Below are 26906 nucleotides of genomic sequence, written 5' to 3'. Positions count from 1 at the left end.
GACAGACAGCAGAAAGGGAGGAAGTAGTGGGCACGTGCGCAAAGCCAGCGGGAGGAAAAGTTTTCGGGAAGGAAGGAGTAAACAGCAGAGTCCAGCGCGGCCAGGAGGCCAGCAGAGAGGAGGGCGCAGGGGGTTAGCTGTGGGAAGGTTGCTGGTGTCCTCGGCCAGAGGCATGCCAGGGGCACGCCAGGGGCACCACCGGACAAAGGTTGCCTCCCGAGGCTTTGAAAATGAGGAGCAGGTGAGGCAGACGCTGTGCACACAGAACACGGACCGCTGTTCTTAAAATTGTAATTTCTTAGATTAAGAGAAACATGCACCCCAGTGTTTATAGCAGCAGTGTTCACAACAGCCAAACTGTGGAAAGAGCCTAGGTGTCCGTCGACAGATGACTGGACAAAGAAGATGTGGTCCATATATACAGTGGAATTATGCAGCCATCCAAAAACTGACACCTTGCCATTTGCAATGATGTGGATGGAACTAGAGGGTGTTATGCTGAGCAAAATAAGTCAGTCAGAGAAAGACAAGTATCATATGATCTCACTGATACGAGGAATTTGAGAAACAAGACAGAGGATCATAGGGGAAGGGAGGGAAAAGTGAAACAAGACGAAACCAGAGAGGGAGACAAACCCTAAGAGACTCTTAGGAAACAAACAGGGTTGCTGGAGGGGAGGGGGTGGCTGGGGGATGGACGCTGGGCAGGGTACGTGCTGTGAATTGTGTGAGGCTAATGAATCAGACCTGTACCCCTGAAACAAGTAATACGTTACATGTTAATAAAAAAAAGAAACATCGGTCAAAGGAATACTTAGAGAGTGAGAATGATGGAAGGAGATGGGGGAGGTTGAAAATCCTAGAGTGGCTAGAAAGTGGAACTTGGGGAGTGTTGTCCCAGTGGGCCTGGGGCTCAGGTGCAGATGGTCACTGCAGTTCCCCGAGAGAGTTTTTTTCTTTTTTTCTTTTCTTTTCTTTTCCTTTTCCCTTCCTTTTCCTTTCCTTTTCCTTCTCTTCTCTCTTATTTTTTTTATTTTTTTTTTTAAGATTTTGTTTTATTGTGGGCCTAGGTGGCTCAGTCAAGTGTCTGCCTTCCACTGAGGTCCTGGGATCGAGACTCGCCTGGGGCTTCTTGCCCAGTGGAAAGTCTGCTTCCCCCTTTCCCTCTGCTGCTCGCTCGCGTGCTCTCTCTCTCTCTCTCTCTCTCTCTGTCAAATCTTAAAAAAAAAAAAAAAAGATTTTATTTATTGGTGGGGAGGGGCAGAGAGAGAGAGAGAGAGAGAGGATCCTAAGCAGGCTCCCCACTGAGCACGGAGCTCAACACAGGGCTTGATCCCAGGACCTGAGCGGAAATCAAGAGTCAGACTCTCAACGGACTGAGCCACCCAGGCGCCCCCCCAATGGAGATTTCTCCTGGCCTCTCCTAAATTCTTCCTTTCTTTCTTTGTCTTTTTCTTTTGAAGTTGGAGCCCGGGCCGGGTAGTTCCTGTAAGTCCCACAAATGCCCTAAAGCAAACATTGACCGTGAAGCTTATCACATCTGCTTTACAGTGTCTGGTGACTGTATTGAAGGTATTTTACTCTGCTTTAAGGCTTCTTTTGACCTCTTTGAGAGCCTTTGTTTCTCTGACTTGTTCCTCTGGCCACTGCCGTGAATGTTTGAGCGCCAGCCGCCAGCTACAGAAGGCTAATCCGTAGAAGGAAGAAAAGTGCAATTAGGGGGCCATTCATTTTCCCTCACAATTGTACATCTTTATTTGTACAGTCTTCAAAATGTGGTAAAATATACATAAAATTTACCATTTTTACCATTTTAAGTGTATGATTCAGTGGCTTAAGTACATTCACGATGTTGTATAACCATCACCAATTTCCAAGTGGGAACTCCGCATTGTAACTAGACAATAACTCAGCATCTCCCCTCCCAGCCCATGGTAGCCCGTTCGTTCTCTTCTCTGTCCCTACGAATTTGCCTCTTTAAAGGTGCCTCGTGGAAGTACAGTCCTGTGATATTTGTCCTTTGGGATCTGGCTTCCTTCACTTGGCATGGTGTTTTCTAAGTTCATCCATGCCTGAATCTGTCGTTCCTTTTTGTAGCTGAATAATACTTCAGGGTGGTTTGTTATATACTGTTGATGGACTCTTGAGTTGCTTCCACCTTTTGGCTGTTGTGAATAATTGCTACATCAATGTTTAAATAATTTAAAATTAATGTTTAGTTTTTAATGTTTATCAATAAGTTACAATAACTGATTTAATGTTTAATGTTAACCTAGTCGCAGATGATGGAACTAGTTGACATTTCTGGGTTAGTTTCCATTGATTTCCTCTCCTCATTGGGGTCCAGTTTCCTGCCTGGTAATTTTTGATTGAATGCCAGACTTAGTGAATTTTACCTTTGTGGGTGCTAGATAATTGTATATTTTTCAAAACTTTCTTGAGCTGTTTTCTAGAATGCAGTGAAGGTACTTGGAAACAGTTTGATCCTTTTGATGCTTGCTTTAAGTTTTGCAGGATGAGATGAGAAGAGCCTTTTGGGTGGTTTTCTCCCCACCACTGAGGGGACAGTTGTCTGAATAATTATCCAGTGTCCTGTATCACAAGCTTTTTCCACTGTGGCCGCTGGGAACCCTAGCTATTTCCAGCCCTGGGCGAACTTTGGAGATGGTTCTACCTGCTGCTTCTGTGGTTCTTCTGCCCTGGTTGGGCGGTTTTCTTGCAAGCACGTGCTGCCCAGGACTCAGCTGGAGACTCAGGGGAAGGGCGCCTCTGCAGATCTCCAGAACACAGTCTCTGTGCAGCTGCTTCCGCTCCCTCTCTGCCACCCCCCTCCCCCAGTCCTGTCTTCTGAGTCCTCAGTGCCGAGAGATGACAGGCTTTGCCTGGGCTTCCTTCCCGCCCGGTGGCCGCAGTCCCAGTGTCCGGCAGTCCCCGTGGCAGATCTTGGGCTTACCTTGTGTCCCCTCCCAGGGAGCACTGTTTTGGGCTGCCCGTTGTCCGCGGCCTGAAAGCTGTTGTTTCACGTGTGTTGTTCGGTGTCTGAGTTGTGGGAGGTGAGAGGGTAGATCCAGGACCTGATAGTCCAGCTTCTGTGAAGCTGAAGTTTGTCCCCTATTTATTATGACATTCTGAGGTAGGTTTTGTCCAATTGGCCTTTTCCCAGGACCGATTATCTTAGAGAAAAGGGGCCCTGGTGTCCCTCTTCCCTCCTCCCTGCTCACCTTTCCCGTGTCCCGCGTAGCCGTTCTGCAGTGACCCCTGGCTGCTGGCTGCTTGCATGCACACCCGCGGCCGGTCGGCCAGCCACGCGGGGATCCCCAGCCTTGGTGGCCTCGGGCATGGATCTGATGCAGTCTCCCAGCCGGCTGGCTGGCAGAGGGGGTCCGTCCTGTGGGCCAGCTGCAGCCACTTCCTTCTGCTCCCCTCGCCTGCCCCCCGCACCCCGATGCGAGTGAGGGCCGCACAGCAGCGTGGGCCTCCGCAGCTTCATCCTGTTACTCATCGGTCTTCTGTGCCGTTTACTTCAAGTGCAGTTCAGTCTGCAGACCGCGTACAATCGGGGTCTTGCTTTGTTATCAAGTCGACAGCGTCTTGTCATCGAGCCGTTTGGACTACTTATATTTGATGTGATGATGGACTTGCTTTGGTCAAAGTGTACCATCTTGCTGTTTCTTCATTTGCTGCATCTGTCTTTTGTTTCAGTTTGTTCTTTTCCCTTTATTTATAGATTATTTAATAGTATTCCTTTTTATCTTTATCATTGGCTTATTAGCTATTTATTCATACATGTTTCTTTCTTTTTTTTTTTTTTTCTTTCTTCCTCTGATTGCTTTCAGGCTCGCAGTATGCACCTGTGCCTTAACACACTCTTGACTCCACACATATAGGAATTCAGTCACAGTGTACTCCCCACATCTCCCTCCTGTCCTTTGTTTGGCTGGTACATTTTACTTCCCGATATTATAAACCCCCCAGTACACTGTTGTTGTTCCTGGTTTAAAGGTCAGCCATCTTTGGGGCGCCTGGGTGGCTCGGTCGGTTAAGCATCCAGCTCTTGGTTTCGGCCCAGGTCGTGATCTCATGGGTCTTGGGATTAAGCTGCGGTAGAATCTGCGCTCAGTGGAGAGTCTGTTTGGGGATTCTCTCCTTCTGCCTCTGCCCCCCACCGCTTACTCTGTCTCTCTAAAATAAATAAATAAAAGTCATCTTTTAAAAGTTATTTATCTTTTAGGGAAAGTAAACAATGAGATTTTTTTTTATATGACCTACATATTTACCATTTCTGATGGTCGGTGGGGGTGGGTGTGTGTGTGTGGGTCTGTGTGTGCACCTGCATTCAATTTTCCATCCAGAAACCTTCAGTGAAAAGAGCTTCCCTTAACATTTCTTGCGGTGTCAATTTGTGGTGATAAATTCTCTCAGCTTTTGTTTGTCTGAAAATGGCTTTATTTCACTAGTAATTTCTGAAGGATGTTTTTGCTGTGTACAGAATTCTAGGTTGATAGTCTTCGTTATTTTTCAGCACTTGAAAGATGGATGTTGACTTGTGTTGTTTCTGGTGGGAAGTCTTCGGTCGCTCCTTTCCCTTTGTAGGTCATGTATCTCTTTTTTTCCTTTGGTTGCTTTTAGGATTTTTCTCTTTGTTGCTGATGTTCCATGATTTGTTTATAATGTCTCTTTGTGTGGTGGTGTGTGTGTGTGTGTGTTTGTGGGATTTACTCAGATTCTTGAATCTGCAGGTTATCGTTTTCATCAAATTGGAAAGTTTTTGCCATTACTTCTTCAGAAATTTCCATACTGCCTCCCTGCCCCTGTGGGGCACCTGTGTGTTAGACTGAGTGAGTCTGTCTCACAGGTCACGAAGGCTCTGCCCATGTTCAGAGCCTCTTTTCTTTCTGTTGCTGTTTCTTCAAGTTCACTGATCTTTTCTCCTGGCATATCTAATTATCCGTAGAGCCCATCCGGTAAATTTTTTAATTTCAGAAATTGTATTTTACACCTGTAGTCGTTCCATTTGGATCTTTCTTATAACATCCATTTTTCTCATTATAATCATATGTTCCTTTAAGTCCTTGAACATATTTATAGTAGCTGTTCTAAAGTGTCTGCCAATTTTATTATGTCTGTCATTTCCTGGTGTGTTTCTAGTGACTTGTCCTGGGTCACATTTTTCTCTTTCTTGGCTTGTCTGTTAATTTTTTATTGGATAGTGGATATTGTGTTGGCATGTTGCTGAGTGTCTGGATTTTGTGTTTTCCCTTTAAAGGGTGTTAAGGTGTGTTTGGTAGGCACTTACATTACTTGTGAATCAGTCCAGTTCTTTCAAGACTTACTCTTAAGTTTTGTTGGGGTAGGGAGTCCAGAGTAATCTTATCTTAAGGTGCCTTTAGCCCTGCCCTAGCCCTGTTGGGGTCTCTACCACGAATGGTTTGGATGTGTTCAGTGAAGCTTCTCCACTCTGGTTCATTGTAGCTCCCAGCTCTGCCCTGACCTCTGAACATTTTCTCAGCCCACAGCTCTCCTGTAGCTGTTGTTGGCTTGGTTTTAAAGAGTTTTACCCCATTGTGTGCAGCTTAGTATCATCAGCAGGCTCACAGAGACCTCTGTGCAGGTTTCTGGAGCTTTTTCTCTGAGTAGCTGCTTTGAGAGTCTGTCCTCAGTTGCTGAGCCTCCTGGAGTTCTGGTCTCAGTGTCTCATCACCGTGGCAGGACCTGCGCTTTCTGCCTGGGGTTCTCCGCTTGGATTCTTAGTGTTTGGGTTAGAAGGTGCCTCCAGGCAGAAAGCTGGAGGCTTCCTGGGGTTCACCTCATCTGCTTCCCTTCTCTCGGAGTTCACTGTCCTCTGCTCCCTGTTGCTCAATATCTGGAAACTGTTGTTTCATGTGTTTTGTCCAGTTTTCTAGCTGTATATGGTAAGAGGGAAGGTCTAGTACTGGTTACTCCTGTGGCTTTCTCCTATGATTTTGATTAATTTTATTATTTTAACTACTGAAATTTGATGTATGACTTATTCATCTAATGTACTAGTCTTTCTCTTCTCTATTTTATTTGGTCTGTACTATAAACTCTTTCATTCCGCTTTTAATAGTTTAATCCTTCTAAGGCCCTCAGTGGATTCAGGTTATACCAGGGAAATGATACTGAAGTTCTAGGGCAAACAATTATTTTCGCCACCTTGCATAGAGTCAGTGTCTCACAGTTTATCTGCGAGGTCTCCGGATGACAGTGAAGACTGCATGTTAGCTCAGATCCCCCTTTCCTGTACCTTTCCCTCGTGTGCAAGCGAGCCCTCTGAGAGTCTTTGTGTTGTTTAAGAAATACTGATCTTAGGGGAAATCTCAGTTCACATGAGGAACTTAAGGCACTGAATATAATACAATATTTTGACAGATTCCGTTGTGATGACTATTTCTCTTAACTTTCATGAGATAATGTATTTTTTTTCCCAAGTGGGATTGTTGGAGTACTTAGCACAAAGTAATCGGTATAGTAAAGGGCTAAGTAGAGCTTGCCCACCATGATCATTAGCACTGGATGAAAGGGGCTGGTAGCTGAAACAAGAATTTATTTTACAGGACAGTTTAATCTGAACTAAGTTTTCACTCTCAGGGGGAAAATAAATTTTTCAAGGGACTTTGTGCCATTTTGGAAACCATGCTGAGTTTATATTAAAGAGCCGGATGAAATGTTGAAAGATTTTAACATGGTTCTTGCTTTTTGTTTGTGGCTTTAAAGTACTAAAAATAAGGTGCTGTCATTCTGCATGTCTGAAGTCATAGTGTGTTTCAGGTGCCTTTTTAAAGTGATCATAGTATGTTTGGGATGAATTTATTTGTAATTCTCCCAAAATATCCCCTTGGGATTTTGGATGAAACTGCAGTAGATTTATAGACTGACATGTTTATGGTGTTATCCCTTTGTTCTCAGGAGCATGATGTGATTTACTGATACGGCTTTCTTCACTAAGGTTCTTCATGCCTGTGGTTCTCTCTCGTGCTTTATAGTTTGGTTTTTGTGGCTATTAGGAATATCCTCCCAATTGTATTTTTTTTGATCAAGTTATTATTTACAGAGAAACTATTGACTCATGCCAGTTTATCTTAGAATTGGTTTTCTTATTAAATTTTCATTATCCTATTATTTTTGCAAATGATTGGGGTGGAGGGACTCCCTGCAGACCATCCTCAGCATTGCTCTAATATCCCTACCTGCATTCTATACTGCATATACACGGGGTGAGGGGGTGTCTGAAGGGGTTAGTTGACCCTCCTGGGGGGTGGGGCTGGTCCTTACAAGATCTGGTGAAGTAACAGATTACAGAAACACCTTTCGTGGGAATAAGTAACCCAGTCCTTGCTCAGCTCTTTGTCTTGAACCCCAAGGCTAGTTCAGACCACTTGGTGGGCTGGAAAGAGGACACAGTTGTGCAGCAACTTTTAGCCCAATACAGAAATGTGTACCTAATGTTCAAAAAACCCAAAGGTCACGATAACTGACATTTACAGGGCCCTCTGTGCCAGTCACTATTCTAAGCACTTTGCATTTATGACTTCATTTATCATTTGTGTCACGAGGCACATGCTGTTATCCTTATCTTATTCTGGAGGAATTTGAGACAGACTTGAAGGAATTTGGCCAAGTTTAGAAAGCTGTTGAAGTGGTGTAGGGAGTTGACCTTCCGTGGTCTGGCTCCAAAGTCCACTCATCATCGCCATGTTGCCAGTGATTACATCTCCTCTCCCTTTGTTGGGGGAATGAAAACCATTGTCAACACACAGTGCTGGGGCCCCAGGGGAAGCGGGGGGCGGGGGGGGGGCAGACCCTGTTACTGGGAGTGTGGGAGTTCTCAACCAGCGGTCTTTGGGATTTGGGGAACTGTTTTCTTTTACACTTTTCTGTCCCTTTTTTTTTTTTTTGCTACAAGTCACGTGTCCTTTAACAATCAGTTTGGGGGTAAAGTTGTCTTCCTAACCACAGCTAAGTAAGTTTTCATGCACTTTGCCCTGGAGGTTGCAGAGTGGGTTAGTAACCTTGCTGCTGTGATAGAGAACAAGGTAGCTGTGCCGATATGAACAGTCCTAAGATTAAATACAACATGGAGTGTACAGGAACATAGGTACTGTGGTTCTCATTGGTTCTCACGCATGTGAACACGTGTGCCAAATGCATGACTTTTTGAAGGCTGCTTTCAAATCTGTTCGCACTTTGTGCCCTTTGCAGGAGGAGGAGAACATGTTTTGAACTTTTCCTTTTTTAGACTTCATTGTATTGCTTTTGTTGTTGTAAAATGTATTATGTATATATTTTTGTGCAGTGAAAATAACAGTAAGAGCTCCGGGAAGATGGAGGCTTTTGTGCAGATTCTGTCTGCCTCCCAGTCCTAGTCTTGTAAGTTACGCTTTGGAGCCTTTTTGTGCTTTGTTACAACCAAGGAAGCATTCCCTAATAGACTGTGGTATTTTCAACATGTTCTGAGCTTTCTAGGTGGAGGTACAAAACAGTGCTTTCAATTTTTAATTTTGTTGACCAGGCAATAGGTTTATGTTAATTAAAAAAACAAAAACACTAAGATGGTGCAAAGGGGATGAGCCTGGAAATTCCTCTCCTGTCCCCTCCCCCAGCCAGCTGGCTTCTCTCCTGGGGGGCTGTGTTACCAGTCTCCTTTCTGTCCTTACAGAGATATTCCATGCACATGCAAGCAGAGGCATTTCCCCCTTTTTCACACAAATGGTATACCTTGCTTTATTTTCACACATTCATTAGAGATGATTGCACCTCTGAAAAATAAGCAAACCCTAGTTCTTTTCTGCTGGAGCTTGGTGCTCCGTTTGGCTGTGCCGGGACACTTGGGGACACTTGCTGTTGTAAACAGCGAGGCAGTGAATACCCTTTTGTGCATGTCACTTTGCGAACATGTGAGTATTTCTAGAGGATAAATTCCTAGAAGAGGAATTTCTGAGTAAGAGAGTATGTGTGTTTGTAATTTTGATAGACATTACCAGAACTGCCTCTCACTTCCATTCGCACTGTAGGAATAACCTGTTTCCCTGAACCTGCGCCGTCATCAACATGATGATGTTATGAGTTTCATCTTTGTTTCTCTGCCATGCTGATAGGTGAAAAATAATGTTTGTTTAGTTTTATAAGTGAGGTTTTACATTTTTTAGAGTCATCCTTTTTTTACTAATTTGTAGGTACGCTCTGTAGAGTAGAGGAACTACCCTTTAGTCTGCGATATGAATTGCAAGTATTTTTTCCCTGTTTGTCATTTACTTTTTATCTTATTATATTGGCTTTTGCCAGGCAAGGCAGGTATGTTTTATTGGGGCGAAGAGAAATTTCTCTCTCCCTACCTTTTAAGGATTTAAATTCTGTTTCACATTTGAAGTCCTCCTCTACTGCAAGATTATTTTTCAAATTCTCCTAAAATTTCCTTTGGTACTTTTTATAGTTCCCTTAAAAACCTTTTTTATTACGGAGAATGTCGAACATAGTCAAAAACAATAGTATAATGAAGCCTAAGCACCCTGACCCAGCTTCAGCGACTGTTGACTTACCTTGTTTGGTCCAAGACCCCATCCATTTCCCTGCTCTTACATAATTTTTGAAGAAGTGTCAGATCTTTTCTAACTTCATTTGTGAATATTTTAGTGTGTATTTCTAAAGATGGGTAGTCCTTTAAAGTATAACCATAGGGGTGCCTGGGTGGCGCCGTTGGTCAGGCGTCAGACTCGGTTTGGACTAGGGTTGTGATCTCAGGGTTGTGAGATGGGGCCCAGCGTCTGGCTCCTTGCTCAGCACAGAGTCAGCTCAAGTTTCTCTCTCCTCCTCCCTCTGCCCGTCCCCTCTGTGCTCATGCACCCCATGCTCCCTTTCCCCTCTCTCCAATAAATAAATCTTTTAATTTTTTTTTAAGATTTTATTTATTTATTTGACGAGAGAGGGAACACAAGCAGGGGGAGTGGGAGAGGGAGAAGCAGGGAGCCGGATGCGGGGCTCGATCCCAGGACCCTGGGATCCTGACCTAAGCCGAAGGCAGACACTTAACCGCTGAGCCACCCAGGCGCCCCTAAATCAATCTTTTAAAAAATGATTTATTAAAAACTAAATAAAATAAAAATATAACCACAATACCATTTTGATACCTAAAAATTGAATACTTTTAAATATCACATAGCTCTTAAGTATTCAGATGTTCAATTGTCATAACCTTTTTTGCATTTTTTGGACTCAGAATCTAAATAAAGTCTATGTATATTGCAGTCGGGATCAGTCTCCCAAATCTCTTAATTTATGGGTTCCCCTATTCCACCCCCTCCCCCGACAGGCTTGTTTTTGTCTTTGAGATTTGTTAGAGAAAATGGATTCTGTAACTTCCTACATCTGTATTTTCTTACCGCATCCTCTTTGCATAGTTGAATATATTCCTGTATATTTCCTATAAATTGGTATGAGGGTCTAGAATGGCAATAAGATGCAAATTCCTTTTTTAAGTATATTTCATAACTGGCATTGTATCCCATCAGAAGGCAAATAATCTCTGGCTGTCTTTCGGAGGCACTTTGCTTAGACGCATTAAATGATTAGGGATTGAAAATGATGTTCTAGTTCTGTCGTTCCTCTTTCATTTATTTATCAGCTGTCCTCAAGGTTCATCCACATTTATGCATGTTGCAGAATTTCCTTCTTTTTAAAAGCGGAATAATACTCCATCGTATATGTATGTATATCACATTTTCCTTACGCATTCATCGGTCAAAGGACATTTGGGTTGTTTACATACTTTGGCTTATTACGAATAATGCTACAGGGCACATGGGAGTGCTGATACCCCTTTGAGATCCAGATTTCAGTTCTTTTGGATGAATACCCAGAAGAAGAATTATTGGCTCATGTGGTAGTTCTAGTTTTAATATTGTGAGACATCTCCCCCTTCCTCCCCCCGCCCCGAAAAAAGAGATCTCCATATGATTTCCAGCGTGGCTGTACCATTTCGCATTAGCTGGAACGTCTTTATAGAGAGACACTTCTTCTCTGGTACTTGATTAAATAGTGCTACAGTTCATAAAGGAGAGACAGGATAAATGCCTGTTTTTTTTTTTTTGTCACCTGTATTTACCAGTTTTCGAAATGCATTGGTTCCCTGTATCCTATAATGGTGATCAGTTATTTTTATTATTTTGAACTCACAGATTTAAATATATTTGATGTGTCAGTCTACTGCAGTCCTTGTATTGTTGCTTATATTGTCCCTTATCGGGACAGCGAGCTCCTCTGCAGGTTGGCGCCTGTGTCCTTTTGATTCGGTCATAGCAGGTTTTGCCTAGTGTCTTTCCTATCTGGTAGGAAAAGACATTCCAGGCCCATCTTTGTATATTGTGTGTGGGTTTTTTCTTGTTTATTTGTTTTTTTTCCCTTTGAAACCTGAAATTAGCCATTTCTTTAAGTAAATCTGATTCCTTTTAATGTAAAATGCTATTTGAAGATTGTAATCTGTGCACTTGCTCTGTGATTCCTCCCTTCCTTCCTTTAGTGTAAATATTTGGACCATCTTGGAATTTATATTGGTATAAGGCAAGAGGTCGGAATTCACTTTGGCCTTTTTCCAGAGATCTACTCATTATTATGAAACAGTATAATGTTGTCCTTGCATACTATTATTATACGTGTCTTTGGGACTAGTTGTGGACTTTCTACTTTTTCTAGTCTCTGCTTGGTTTTTGGTGAAAAAAACATTTTTTTAATATTCTTTTTGTTTTTATATGGCCAAACAAATTTTAGGATCAGTTTGTTCTGTTTCAGGAAAAAAAAAATCTGTTGATATTTTTTTATTAAAATCAGTGAACAAACAGTTGCTATCTGGATGATCTAAAAACATGGGAAGGTTCTTTGTATGAATTAAGTTTTTGTTGCATATGAAAGTATCCCCAAACTCATAACTTAAAACCAACAGAGACAAAATTTTTCTTTAGTTCTGTGGGTAAGCTGTGGGTGGTTCCAATGATTTGGAAAGCCCAGCTGAGGCTGGATGAGCTTTGAGTGGCCTCCCCACAACGCTGGACTCTCACCTGGTGCAGCTGGGCTGCCTGGGGTGGGACGGCCTCATCTGCAGAGGCCAACCCGGGCTGGTTCAGCGGTCACTGAGGCGAGCCTGGTGACAAGACAGGGCAAAGCTCCATGTGCAAGTGCTTTTCATGCCTTTGCTTCTGTCACATTTGCTGTTATTCTGCTGGCCAAGGCAAGCACATGAACAAGACCAGAGTCAAGAGGTGGAAAAATAGCCTTCACTTCCTAATGCATTGGAGGAGTGGCAAAGTCATATATTGCAAAGATGGTATTCTTATAGGGAGAGGAGGATTTATTGTGGCCACTCTTGCAAATAATCTGCCATATTCCCCAGTTTTTCCAATTTTCAGGAACATTGTAAAGCTTTTTCCAGATCATTTTCTGCTTTCTGCTACTACTGTAAATGGTGTCTCCCTCCTCCCATTTTAATCTAGAATTCTTGGGCAGGTGGTACATGTACACAATTAAAATGGAAATGACATGAGGGGCACCTGGGTGGCCCAGCCGGTTAAGTGTCCGCCCGTGGCTCGCGTCATGGTCCCAGGGTCCTGGGATCGAGTCCTGCATCGGGCTCCTTGCTCCGCGGAGAGCCTGCTTCTCCCTCTGCCTGCCGCTCCCCCTTGCTTGTGCTCTCTCTCTCTCTCCCTCTTTCTCTCTCTGACAAATAAATAGATAAAATCTTAAAAAAAAAAAATGGAAATGATGTGAAAGGAAATCCACTGAGAAATGCACTCCTTCCCTCTCCCATCTCTATAGGTAACCAGTTTTAAAATAATTTGTTTCTCGAAGTAAGTCAGTCAGAGAAAGACATGTATCATACATATGACCTCACTGATCTGAGGAATTCTTAATCTCAGGAAATAAACTGAGGGTTGCTGGAGTGGGGGGTGAGTGATAGACATCGGGGAGGGTATGTGCTACGGTGAGCACTGTGAATTGTGTAAGACTGTTGAATCACAGATCTGTACCTCTGAAACAAATAATGCAATGTATGTTGAAAAGAGCAGGAGGGGAAGAATGAAGAGGGGGAAATTGGAGGTGGAGACGAACCATGAGAGACGATGGACTCTGAAAAACAAACTGAGGGTTCTAGAGGGGAGGAGGTGCGGGGGATGCGTTAGCCTAGTGATGGGTGTTGGGGGGGGCACGCTCTGCATGGAGCACTGGGTGTTATGCACAAACAATGAATCGTGGGACACTACATCGAAAACTGATGATGTAATGTGTGGTGATTAACATAACAATAAAAATTAAAAGTTAGAAAAAAATAATTTGTTTCTCTAGTGCTTTTTGGTGGAAATACTGGCAAATATAAATATCCTTCTACCTAGGAAAAGCAGTAGTATTCTGTAGGCCCTATTCCACAGCTTGCTTTCCTCTCTCCATGGTGTTCTCATTCCACACCAGTGCATAGAGACTGTTCACATTCCTTCATTGCTGCCTAATACTCCATTGTGACAGACCATGGTTCACTTAACCAGTTCCCTGTGACTAGACGCTAGGGTCGTGTACAGCACCGTTTGCCATAAATACCTGGTACACAGAGATGCATCTAGAGAGTGGAGTCCCAAAATGAGATTTCTGAGTCAAAGGGTCAATTTATCTTTAAGACTATAGTGAGATAGCATTTCTCCCTCCCCGGATTGGCAGAGTATCCAAAAGTTGGGTAATTTATTCTGTCTGTGAAGCTACAGAGAACCATTACTCTCATATATATATATTTTGCTGGTAATGGTTTAAATGGTACAGTCCCTAATGGAAATCTGGCAACATCTTGCCAATTAATTTGTCTTTCTTTGTGTGTGAAATTGAGCATTTTCTTTTTCATATGTTTAAGTGCCATTTATATTTTTCTATGAACTGTTTGTTTCTCTGCCTATTTTTCTGGGTTGCTGGTCTTTTTCTTAAGTCGAGAAGCTCTCTATGTTAGGAAGAGTAACCCTTTGTGATATGAATTACAAAGATTCTTTCCTTTATAAGTTGTGTGATATATGTTAATGATTTTTTTTTTAAAGATTTTATTTATTTATTTGACAGAGAGACACCCCGAGAGAGGGAACACAAGCAGGGGGAGTGGGAGAGGGAGAAGCAGGCTTCCTGCTGAGCAGGGAGCCCTTTCATTTCCATTTTTTTTTTTTTAAAGATTTTGTCTATTTATTTGTCAGAGGGAGAGAGAGAGGGAGAGAGGGAGAGAGAGCACAAGCAGCCCAGGACCCTGGGATCATGACCTGAGCTGAAGGCAGACGCCTAACGACTGAGCCACCCAGGCTCCCCTATGTTAATGATTTTTTATAATAACTTTGTTCCCAGCCATGTTACAGGGGTCAGCAAATTGTGGCCCATGAGCAAGATCTGGTCTGCCGTGTGTTTTTTGTAAATAAAGTTTAATTGGAATGCAGCCACGCTCATTTGCATAACGTGTCTGGTAGCTTTTGTCCTAGAGCAGCAGAAACAGACCGTATGGCTTGCAGAACTTAAAATGTTTAGTATTGTGCCCTTTACAGAAAAAGGAAAACCGACCCCAATTTGAAGCAACTACATCAAAGTGTTTCGTATGATGCAGCCATTTTGATCTGGCCTTAAAAATAAAAAAAAACCCAATTAACTTCTCATGTGCACCTGCACTTATGAAGCCGTGGGCAGAACAGGCAGTCACATGTGAGCGTCAGAAGTGTCTCTTTTGGCACATTACTTGGTCATAGTGACGGTATGTATGATATGGCCCGTTTGCCACCACCTAATCAAATAACTATTAAAACACTTTTGTCCGATTGTTCTTTTACACAGTACATAAAGAAGCTTTGATCTGGGTGAGTTTGGGTAGGCAGTCTCTTCAAATCATCCCTGTCTCTAGCAGTTTGGTTTGGTTCCGAGGATTTCCTTGGTCCCAGTCCTTTCCGGAACAATTCTCCATGCGTGGAGTACAGGGAGGGGAAGTAATGTGGATGTGGATGGTGCAGTGTGATTTGTGATGGCTGTTCAGAACTTTTCTCTTCCTCTTCTGATTGTGTAATTGCCCTTTGTCACACTCAGATTTAAGATTAGTCTAAATATACTCAGTGAATTTCTATTTACATTTCTGTTTGTCTTGGAAATTTCCAAAATTGCTCATCTAATTGATAACTAGTTAAATTCCTCTAAGTGCATCATATTTCAAGAAAATAGATATAAGCCCATTTTAGGAAAAAACATTTAAAGAACATACCAGTTTCACTGGTGGTTTATTCCCGAAGTTTTTGCACAAGAAAAGTTTTTAGCCATTCTTTATGGCTGCTACAGTTCTTTGTAGAAATTTCTTCTTTTGGGAGAAGATCTTTTACTAGACCAACTATTAAAATAAAAACGGAACTTTATCATCCTGACTATATTCTTGAATAGATAATAAACACGTTGCTTGTGAACATTTAAGGAAACTTTTTTTTTTAAGGTTTATTTGACAGAGCGAGCATGTGTGTGCGTGCACATGCACAAGTAGAGGGGGAGGGTCAGAGGGAGAGCACCTTCAAGCGGACTCCCCAGTGAGTGCAGAGCCTGATGTAAGGCTCGATTCCAGGACCCTGAGATCATAACCTGAGCCGAAATCAAGAGTCTGATGCTCAACCAACTGAGCCACCCAGGCACCCCAGGCATTTCCTTTGTAGGGGAGCAAGAATTCCTGTCCCTTCACGGGTCTTTCTAGCTGGACTAAGAATCACATTGACATGAGACAGATTAACAGAAGAAAATCAAATTTAATAGCACGTGTCTGGGGGAATCCACACAGACGTGGAAATTCCAATGACAGGCAAAATGAAGTAAGTGTATGTGCCCTTCTGAACTAAGGTGAAGGGGCCAGGGGTCTGGGACTTCCAGGAAAGGAATGCACTTCCCAGGACGTGAGAAGTGCAGATGTTTAGTGATGAGGTGGTTGCCCTGCCATACAGATGGGTCACTCCGATAAAATTTATCTCAACAGATAAGCCTTGTTCTGGGAAAGACCCCCCCCCCCCCCACCGTGAATTCTTCTGTGTAGTTAATGGAGGGGCAGAAGTTTCTCTTGAGGCCTCAGGGTCTCGATTGCCTTCAGCTCAAAATAATCCACATGCCAAAGTGGCCCATTTTGGGGTGGCCTGCCCTCACCCCTACGGTTTCTCCTCTGAAACTTCCCTGCGGTTTCACACATTAAAAGTTGAGCTGGGGGAGGGGGCGCCTGGGTGGCTCAGTCGGTTAAGCATCCAACTCTTGATCTCAGCTCAGTTCCTGATTTCAGGGTCATGAGTTCAAGCCCTCTGCCGGGCTCCATGCTGAACCTGAAACCTACTTAAAAAAATGTTGAGCTGGTAGGATGTTTTATCTCATTGAACCAGTCTAGTCTCTTAGTCCTGACAGTAGGTCAGTTTGGACAAACTCATTTCAGGAGGTGGTGATGCAAGTGTATTCTCAAAGTTAGGCCTATGGTAGTCAGGCTGCTGGGAACTCAAAGCAAGGTACCAGGCTGCTATTTCCAGGGGAGCTTTATTGGCTCCATAAAGCCAACGTTCGTTCCCTAAAGCTGTCTGGTCACAGAATCTGAGTCTATGCATGTCTCTCTCAAATATGACATTCCAGTCCAAACTTTGGTAATACAACCAATGTTTCCGGTGGTGTCCTGTCATAAAGAGAACAGATTCTTACTGAACTTATGCAAATAGATGGCCATGAACATGTAAGAATACTCACTAAGTTTCTGAATTCTGGAGGGTTCAGATAAGGAGAAAAGATAAAGGTTTCAATTTGTTCAAAAAGATGTATTTTATCAAATTATAATAAGTCAGTTTAAGAGAAAGTGTTTTCTTAAATCTGGAAAAAACAAAACATTTTCAAAAAGTTAGCAGTGTTCCAAACAAAAAGTCATAAAAAGTGTCATTTTCTTCCTCAACTTATTCAGTTCCACGTTATTAATTCTTCTTCTTGAATCCAGTTCTTCTACTAGTTCCAGAAATTTTTACCTAGTTCAGTTTTATGATCTGAACTGTACTCAGTTTTTTCCACGAGTCTCATTGAAGATGCAGCACTTTTGCAGGAAACTTTTTAGAGGCATCTGAGTAAAAAAGTATAACTGTCTGTAAATGATAAAAAAATTAAAAATGGCCATGGTTGAAGATCTGGTTAGAGTTCATTACAATGCAGTTGACAGGGAAATTTGGTTGTTTTTGTGACATATGCTTCAGGATAATAACATACCAGGGCATCACATTTCTAGGAGTTTCATGTAATTTTTAGAACACTTAATTTTAGTAACATATCTACGTAAGTATAATGCAGGAGGGTTGAAAGAAAACCTTTTGTTTACAATTTCTTATGGAGAGCAGACCAATAGTTCAAGAGAACTTGGTACTTTTAACAACAACAACAAAAAAGTTGCACCAGGGTAGTTTTGATATTAAAACTCATTTACTTATTTAAATTTACCTTCATCTCAGCCAGTACTGACCACACATAAAGTTCTTTCTGAAGACTGTTTCTCCATAAACCTTCTAGAAGTTTTTTTTACATTCAGATTTTGTCCTAAATTTTCCCTCTTTAGATAACCAGTCCCACTTGAGGACAAAATTACCTTCTTTTTCTCCAACAAATATGTATTTTCATTCCTCATATTTTTTCTTATGAAAAGCACATCCCATTTTCCTCACATACCAGGTTGTTTCCCTTGTTGTTTCCAGTGATCTTAATTATATTTGTTAGAATTCTTAATGCTTAGAAACCTTAATTTCTAGTGGAAACAAGGTAGTAAGCAATTGTGAACTGTCACGCCAGAATTCATTAGATTGGCAGATATATATTTTATATGAATGTGGTTTTTTCCCATAGTACAGTCTTTCGGTAAAGCATAAAGTATGATTATTAACAGACCCGAATTTATCCTTAGTTTCTGCATTGGTAAGACAGAAGATAAGCCATGTTCATTACTTAATGTTTCCTTATTTTTATCTTACTGGAAATGATCTAGACAATCAGTGAATTTAACTCATTAACTTAGCAAGACTTTAAAGTCTTTAGGTTGCCAAAGATTTTGGAAGCTATTTAAAAGTTTACCTACAAACCTTTTTATTTTATTTATATCTATTTAATTTACTTGTTAACAGTTATACCCATAAAATTTGATGAGGCATCAAAGTCAGCCGTTAGTCTAAGTTTCTTTTTCTTCTGGAAGATTTTGCAATGGAGATACCATGAACTTATTTGACTTTTAGTAAACAAGCAGAATAAACGTTTTATATTTAATGCTGATAACTCTAAACACATGTCTGCAACCTTAAGTTAGTTTTAATACCAAATATTGCCCCAGATCACTTGAACTTGAAAAACATTTGGGTTAGTTTCTATCTTTCTGAGCTTTAGGATGGCCAGTCCTTACAAGTGCATGCCTTCAAATCAACTAGCTCTTTTATAAATTAATTTTAGCAATACCATCCAGAGGTAGAGAAAATATCTCACATTTACAATATACATACATGGACACACAAAAAAGTAGACAGGATACAAACAAAATCTTTATTTTCTTTCTACCAATATTTGTGGAGAGGACATTACAGGCCCAGTTTCTTTTTTTCTTCAGTGTCAGGGGATTGTATTTACATTTCAAAGATGATAAGATTTATAATTTCAAGGGACAGAGAAAGAATGTAAAAAAAATTTTTTCTAGACTTTGAGGGTAATTGCTATTTAAAATTTACTTTTTTTTTTAAGGTATAGAACAATTGTGTTGCAATATCTTGATCTTTTATAATATGTACAAACATTTTGAGAGGAATAGTTGAGGCTTGGAGATTGGTAAAGACTGGTGAGCTTTAACTTGTTTCTAGAGTTGCAGTTCTGGTTTTGTAGAGGTTTGTAAAAGAAAGTTGTTCCTAATTCCCCAAAGACTTGGATTACAGCCTGAATATCAAGGGATTGGCCCATATTTTTAACTAAATTAGCTACTCTATATCAGGAAGAATTTTAACTAAAATGGGAACCAAGAGATTTATGACTTTGTAAGGTATGTATAGAGCATCTTAACAAAAGCCTTTTTTTCTGAGTACAAAATTTACCCTTGGCTTCGATTACTCCCTGAACATTAGCCTTTTGCAGATCATTTGTATAAGGCCTAGGAGAAATTTTGGTCATCTATTTCCTCAGTGAAGGCAAAGTTGTAGATACAGTCAAGTAATCTAATTACTCCCTAAATTAGGTAGGGTCTTTTGAAAGTAGAGGTAAAAGGATTTTAGAATTTAAAAGATCTGCAGCTGTCCAGGGGATGCGAATTCTTTCACAGCGGGATAGTCTGGGATACAGCTGCAGAGGGCACTGTACAGGAATGCCCAAGGCAGGCAGAACGTGATCCCGGAGCCCAGGAGCGTAGGAGCTAGGCCAGCCGTATTGCTAGTCTCAGGTGCTTTTAGATTTATTTTCTGGCTGTCAGCTCTTACCTGAGCATCCTAGATACCTAGAGCCTAGAGATTAGGCCGGAATGATCTCTGTAAATCAGAGGGAAGTTAGAACAGGCAGGTGAGCCTGGATTTTAAGAAGGGGAATTTACTTTGGGTGTGAACATTTATTTTTAAGTCTTAGGGCTAATTTCTGTTCTTTTGTCAGGGGAGTCCCTGAGGCTAGCCATTACACCAATAACACAACTGAGCTCTCTCTCTCTCTCTTTAATATAGCCAGTTTAAAGGATCCATTGTATGGCCGTTGGTGAGTAGGATCTATTAGTAGCAACTCAAATTAAGCCTTTTAGTGGCTTAACCAAAGATGCAAGAGGCTTCCAGAGAAGGGCATAGATGATGCAGACCCCATGATCCAAAAGTTTACTCCCGAAACTAGTATAAGAAAGTTTAAAGGCACGGGCAGTAAGGATGGTGTCTCCCGTATCCCAGGAGAATGTGAGATGCCTCCAGCCACAGGTCTACTAATCTAACACCAGGCAGGTGCTTCTGGAATGGGACTCAAGCAGTGAAAGCTGAGATGACAAAAGTTCCTCTGGGCTGGGACCTCTCGTGACAGACACCCCTGAGAGCTGGCCCAGCTGGACAGAGAGAGGCTCGGATCCCCAGTCTATTCGGCTGGCCACCAAGGTGCACCCTCTGGATGGTGGAGACCAAAGAGAATATTCCCATTGGTCATAAAGCCAAGCTCTTGGGACATGGAACAAGATGAAAGGAAAACTCCAACAGCTTTATGTAAGCCTTGGGTCTGTGGGAGCCACACTAATACATGGGAGGGATGCGCTGTGGGGTTGGGGACTGTGTCTTGTCTTGTCTTGTCTTAGAGTATACACCTCATTGCACAGTTTTCTTGAGGTTGGCAGGTGACCTAGTGTCAGTCTACCCTGTTCTGGGACCCACCTCTCCTATCACGGGAGTCCTCTTGAGGTGGCCAGTGCCCTAGCAGCTTTTAAGTGCTCGACTCCTGCCCACCAGTTTTGTGGCTTTGGCTTCCAAGATGTCCCGTAGCAACAGAGGACAAACAATAGAAGAGACACAAAGGAGAACAAAGACCATCCCTGGGAGGAAATGGATCAGTAACCAGATGTAACCAGAATCACTAAGCCCAAGGAACTAGTTCCATAAACATTTTCTCCTGCTAATCTGAGTTTAGAAAGTAAGAAGAGGACTCTGACCATCTTCTCCATTGACTCTGCAGGTAGAGGTTCCGGGAGGCTGACATGGTAAGAAATCCCACCTTCTGTGGCTGCTGGTCCTATGTCCCAGGGTCTGCCAGCTGCCCTTGTGTCCGGGGCAAGCGGGGGCCGGTGAGTTAAAGTATTCTGCCCAACTATGCCAACTGTCCAGGAGCAAGAATTCCTGTCCTTCTAGCTGGACTAAGAATCAAATTAACATGAGACAGATTAACAGCAGAAAATGAAATTTAATAGCATACGCACAGGGAATCCACACAGGCAAAATGAGGTATATATGTAGCTGAGGTACAGGGGTGCAAGAGCACCTGGCTCCGGGGGTCCCAGACGGACTGGTTTTGGCCATTCGCCACTGACAAAATCCACAGGCAGAGAAAGGAGCCGTGGTCAAAACAAGAAAGGAATTGATTTCATTGAGACCACCCACCGGGAAATCAGCACCCTAGCATCTCAAAGACTGTCTCCAGAGTGCTGAAAGTACTTCCAGGTCTATACCAGGACAATGTGGGGCAAAGGTGGGCCGGTACGTCGCATGTTGGGGTCAGGCATGTGGAATCTTGCTGGTTCAAGGCAAACCTTATTGCTTAAGGGGGTAGTTTTGGTTCTCATCATGCTTTGCCCACAGGGACTTTTTTTTTTTTTTTTTTTTGCCTGAGTTAAAAGATAAGCTGGACAAAAGAACTTAATCAGAAAGTTTGAGGTCAGAATGCAGGTGGTTGAAGTCCTCCTTCAAATAGGAGGTTCTGCACTAAGACGGGGGCCGGGGTCTGGGGCCTCAGAGGAAAGGAGTGAATTTCCCAGGGCAGTGAGAAGAGCAGATAACTGCTAATTAGATGGTGGCCCTGCCCTACAGCTGGGTCATCAGATACGGTTTATCTCAGCGAATAACCCTTATTCTGGGGAAGACCCCCAACGTGGATTCTTCTGTGTAGTTGAGGGAAGGGCAGATGTTTCTCTTGAGCTGCAGGGTCTCATTGCCTTCAGCTAAGAATAATCTTCCTACTAATGTGGTCCATCTTGGGGGTGGCCTGCCGTTGGCCCCTACACCTTCTTTGGAAATTGTAAGAGCAACATACCCAAAATGTGATAATCAATCCATGTCCTCTGGTAAAGAGTTTTTTTAATGTGTGTGGCCGTCTGGGACCTCAACCCGGCCCTAAATTAACAGTTTTAGTAACGACACAGGGGAAGCTGTGCAAAGCATGCATAGCAGGCTTTCTGAGGACTCTCGGGCAGGAAAGGATAAGCAGTAGTTGGATATAGTTGGATGATGGCTTCAGAATTCAGAAAACTCAGTAGGTTGGGGCAATGGCTAAATCTAACAAGATGAAATTTTACAGGGATGATTTAAGATTCTCTGATGCAAAGTAACAACCGAAGTGCAGGCCAGGATTGAACTGAAATCACAGATTGTTATAAACCGAAAAGCATTTAAGTCTTAATCATTTAGAATAAGGACAAATACATCTGCATATATTAAGGGCGTAATAATGCCCTTAGAGTCTATTAAAGGAAGTTCTTTTTCTTCTGATGATCTTGATGGTTATGTAAAAATGAGATAGAGGAAAGCATTAACTGTATACGATTTCACAAGAAGTCAAATGAGCGTGCTTAAGTAAAACACGCTTGGCATTTGAGGGGTGTCTGGGTGGCTCAGTTGGTTAAGCGTCTGCCTTTGGCTCAGGTCATGATCCCAGGGTCCTGGGATCAAGCCCCGCCTTGGGCTCCCTGCTCCGCGGGCGTCTGCTCCTCCCTCTCCCTCTGACCCTCGCCCCCAATGCTTGCACGCATGTGCTCTCTCTCAAATGAATAAATAAAAACTCTTAAAAAAAGCAAGCTTGGCATGAACGAATTATATAGAAATATCACTTACATGTAAAATTTCGGTTCTCAAGGGTCACATTAATAAAGGATCTATCCATCTCTTGAAATTTTTTTAGTTTTTGAGTGTCTCTGTTTTTAAAGTGAGAGAGGGCTACATTGCTGAAGATTTACTGCTTTTCCCCAAGATTTAATTATGATTTATATAAAATCAGAAAAGCAGATGCTTAAGGATGGGGACTTGTCCTCTGCATTTTGACCCCCCCATGAACTTTCTGCGGCCGGTTTTTTTGGTCATTTGGAACTTTTTAATTCTCTTGTTTATTTTAGGTTCTAGTGTTTTGTTTTGCAAAATAGGAAATGCAGTAGTGTTACTATATCCAGTGTTTCTCTTTTATTTAAAATGTCAATAAATTCTTTGGTTTGGGATTATTGGTTTGTATCTACTTGGGCTCTCTTGGTTGTGTGACAGGATCTGAACTCACATTAGCTTAGGCACAAAAGGAGACCCGTTGGCTCTTGTGTCTGAGAGGAGGAGAGTAGCCTCAGGCTTGTCCCTCGCGTGATCCCCTCAGGACGTTCTTTTCTCTTTGTCATTCCACTCTGCACCTCAGCTAGTTAGCCACTGGCAGCATTTTCAGAGAAAATGACCGTTGCTTCCCAGCATCTATCAATTTCTAGGAAAGAGTTCTGATCCCTATTTGGGTTATATGCTTACCAATGGCTTGGAGTCAAGCCGGAAGTTTCCAGAAGGAAGGGATGTGGAGCAGACAACATAACAGATGTTTGCGACATGGTCAAGAAGACTGAATATTTTGATACCCCTCTCTCCTCTCTCAAAAGGAAATACATGTTAAGGATGGTGGGTTACGCACATACCAGTGGTATGGTGCCACAGATCTATTCCAGTGCCTGGACCGTCGAGATCTTTGGATCTGTAATGTTTATTTTACTGTAGCTAGATAATGGAACTTGTGTTTAAGATTGCTGTCTACTGTCCCTTCACCTTCTTCTGTAAGACTTTCTGGTATTGCTGTTGAAGAGATTGCTGACAGTATGTGTTCAACATACAGTATCCCATCCCCTGCTGTCCAAGAACTGTGTAGAGATTTAGCTCCTGAAAATACTGGAGTCATTTCTTAGAGTGTAGCCAACACTGGAGAAAGCAGCATCAAAAAATGGACCTTTTCTCAAAGGCCATATGAAGCATAGGGGGACTGATGGGCATTTGGGGTGGAGGCCAGCATCTCTGTATGCTGTCAGTGGTGGAGCGAGGGAGAAGTCAGATCCAGATACCAGAAAAGCAGGTAAAGAGAGACAGCGCCCCGAGGGTTTCCATTCTAGGGGCTCCCGGGCTACCTAAGCTTGGTAAGAGTGGTTGCTCAAATTTGTTTTCTGTTGACACGTTATGCTCATTTGGGGATGTGCTTTTTAACATTTTTTTGTTCTCTAAAATTTCTCTCAATCTAATTTTTAAGAAGCATCGCTAGGATTCTTTTTTCGGGTGGCTTAAATCAGTGTTTCCATAAACCTACAATGTTTATATATATTTTTCCATGGCTAAAGTTCAGGAATATTTAAATGTGGGAGTTTCCAGTTTTCGTTATTGACTTGTTCCGTCAAGTTGTACATTTGGTACACAAGAGGCTTTGGTATTCTGTGGTGGGGATTAGCTAGATTTAGCTGCATTAGAAAAACTTGTTAACCAGGATCCCTAAGGAACGATAACCAAACAGCCCGTTGTCGGTCCGGCTCTTGTGTGCGCACCGGGCCCTTCCCAGGAAGCCCGTGGTCCTGGGGGCCGTGCCTGGCCCAGGGGCCCTCTTCACCCTCCTCACACATTCATCTGTATCTGCCCTCGATGCGGGGGGAATTGAGATTGGGGTGGCGTGGTTTTTAAAAAAACACCCCACAACGTGACCAGCAGAATTCTGTCAACTTTTGCAGCAGTAGGAGAAAGAGCCGTCAGCAGTCTCGTCGTCCCGTGTACGGACCCCAGGAAAGCTGTCATGCTCACAGAGCTCTGCTCCGGCCGGCTCCGGCCACCCCCTTCCCAGCCTCTCAGGACAGAAGGCCAGGCGCTGATGCCGTTCTGTGACTGACAGACTGGACCATTTGTTTCTTTCTAAAATTTTGTTATGAAAAAACCTCGAACATGTAGAAAACTCGAAATCATTTTCCATTGAACGCTATCAACCTGTCTAAATTCTGTGAACAACATTTTACTCTACCAGCTTTGTTGCATATTCATCCCTCAGTCTAGCGTCGTCTTTTTTTTTTTTTCAATGTATATCAAAATAAATTAGTATTTGGAGGGTTGTTGCTTTTTGTTTTAACCTTTTACCAGTAGCTGTGGATCCTTAATCCTTGTTCTGAGATTTCAGGCATCAGTAAGCCAGTGTGGGGAGAGTGCACTGGCAAGCAGTACGGCCTAGTGCAGTTCTGACCATATGGTGGGTGTTCAGTAAATATTTGTTAAATGAGTGCAGTTCCATTAGTCCTGTTTGACTAGCTCTGTACATATACTTGAACTTGCCACTTAGGACAGTTACTTTCCAAATAAATCGTCGGTTTCCTAGGTATATGTTATCTCCGGTGTATAAGATGGACCTTCTTTTATGAGATAGTCCATGAAAGACAATTATTTAGAATTTGAAATGGATTAAAAATATATATTAAGTACTATAAAATATATCCATATGATATCTACTTTTTACCACAGTGATCATCTTGGAATGTGCGCATAGTGGTATTCCCAGGAATCCGTGTTTCTGGGTTGACGCACACTTCAAGCAGCCTCTTGAGGAAGAGGCTAAAGGAGCAGCCCCACCTCCCATCAACCAGAACAGCTTCCCGTTAGTCTGTTTTCCATGGAAATTGCAGGAAAAGTTAGAAAATCACAGCTGTTTGGTCAGCTGACCAGTATACAGCACCCTGTGGAGGCCATCGTATGGTGGGTCGTATTCCAGGAGAAGAATGTAAGTTTATCTTGCTCCCTGGATCTTAAATTCTGAGTTTAGTTGGCTAGGGGTACTGCATCATTAAAATTCATCCCAGTGGCTCTAGATAAAGAATAGTGAGCATGTTCACTGCCAGGGAATAATCTAAACATGTATGAATCTTACATGAGTGGACACATGTGTGCATCTGTATGTTCCTTTCGTCCCTGAGAGTGAGTGTGCCCAGAATGAACGATATCTCTGTTTTCACTTCTTACCTCTGTGAAGAAAGGGTGTTGGGGCACTTAGGTGGCGCAGTTGGTTGGGTGTCTGACTCTTTGGTTTGGGCTCAGGTCATGATCTCGGGGTCTTGAGATCCAGCCCTGTGTCGGGCTCTGCACTCAGTTCAGATCTGCTTGCGATTCTCTCTCCCTCTGCCCCCGCCAAATAAATAAATCTTTTAAAAAAAGAAAGAAACAGAGGGCATGCTTTTCTCCCCCCCCCCCCCGCCCCCGATGAAGTAGGTGTGTTTTGAGAACATTTTGGGATCTGATCTCTGAATGCAGTATGGGCAGCTACCAGAAACCTGCCCTGTTTCCAAAACAGAGCAGGGGCCCTCACCGTTGGTGTCCTCTTTCCTCACAATAGGGCTGATGAATCATTTTGGTAACATGTCTTCCTTTATTTCAAAACAACCATAGCCACGGTCATGAGTGTTCATACCAGCATGTTTACAAAGTGTAAGACAAAGATTGTGTTTTTTTTTTACTGTGAAGTTTACATTTGTAACTTCCTGTTTGTCTCTATTCCCAATAGGCTCGGGTTATGTATGATTTTGCTGCTGAGCCTGGCAATAATGAACTGACGGTTAATGAAGGAGAAATCATCACAATTACAAATCCGGTAAGAGGTTTTAAAATCTGATGGTCTCTTAAGGACAATAATTATTTTTAAGATTCTATTTTTTTAATAAGTTGATAATTCAAACCCACACAAATTTTTACCCTGTTGTTTATGAAGTATTGATGGTGAAGTAAGACTCTATATTTTCTAAACAGTGAATAAAAGTTAAGTCCCCTAAAGGTAGTTGGATGGGGTTCCATCAGACAGAAATGGACAAAGAGATGTCCCAGACAGATCCCAGCCAGATCCCAGGTGTAGAGATTAGAAAGCATTCAGTGTTTCTTGGAAGTCATAGCTGAGGCTGATGGACAGCCTGTGAGCCAGGTGTTTGGCTGAATACTGCACATGTATTCTTGACATATTTTCTCCATGAACTCTGTGAGCTAGGCACTTTTAATCTGTGTTTTACAAATGAGGGTAATGAGACATAGAGGGTAAGCAAACTTGCCCAAGATCATTCTGTTTATAAGTGGCAGAGCAAGGGTGCAAAACCACATCTGCTTGGCCTCTGAGCCTCTGCTTTTTCTCTCTGCTGGGAA

The 26906-nt window shown here is 42.5% G+C and overlaps 1 protein-coding gene across 2 annotated transcripts in view; it reads left to right on the top strand.

The window, feature by feature from the left end:
* Window positions 1-26906, top strand: part of SNX9 (sorting nexin 9) — a 107361-nt gene that overhangs the window by 22736 nt on the left and 57719 nt on the right. For both annotated transcript variants that reach the window (XM_028103333.2, XM_028103332.2), the window contains exon 2: window positions 26281-26367. In XM_028103333.2, coding sequence (XP_027959134.1) covers window positions 26281-26367 — 87 coding nt within the window. The remainder of the gene's footprint in view (window positions 1-26280; window positions 26368-26906) is intronic.

This window comes from Eumetopias jubatus, unplaced genomic scaffold, assembly GCF_037043125.1.
Source record: "Eumetopias jubatus isolate StellerSeaLion01/CBP00866 unplaced genomic scaffold, mEumJub1_p1.0 scaffold_6, whole genome shotgun sequence".
Lineage (NCBI taxonomy): Eukaryota > Metazoa > Chordata > Mammalia > Carnivora > Otariidae > Eumetopias > Eumetopias jubatus.
Note: the sequence above shows the minus strand (reverse complement) of the source record. Positions and strands in the feature narration are given on the sequence as shown.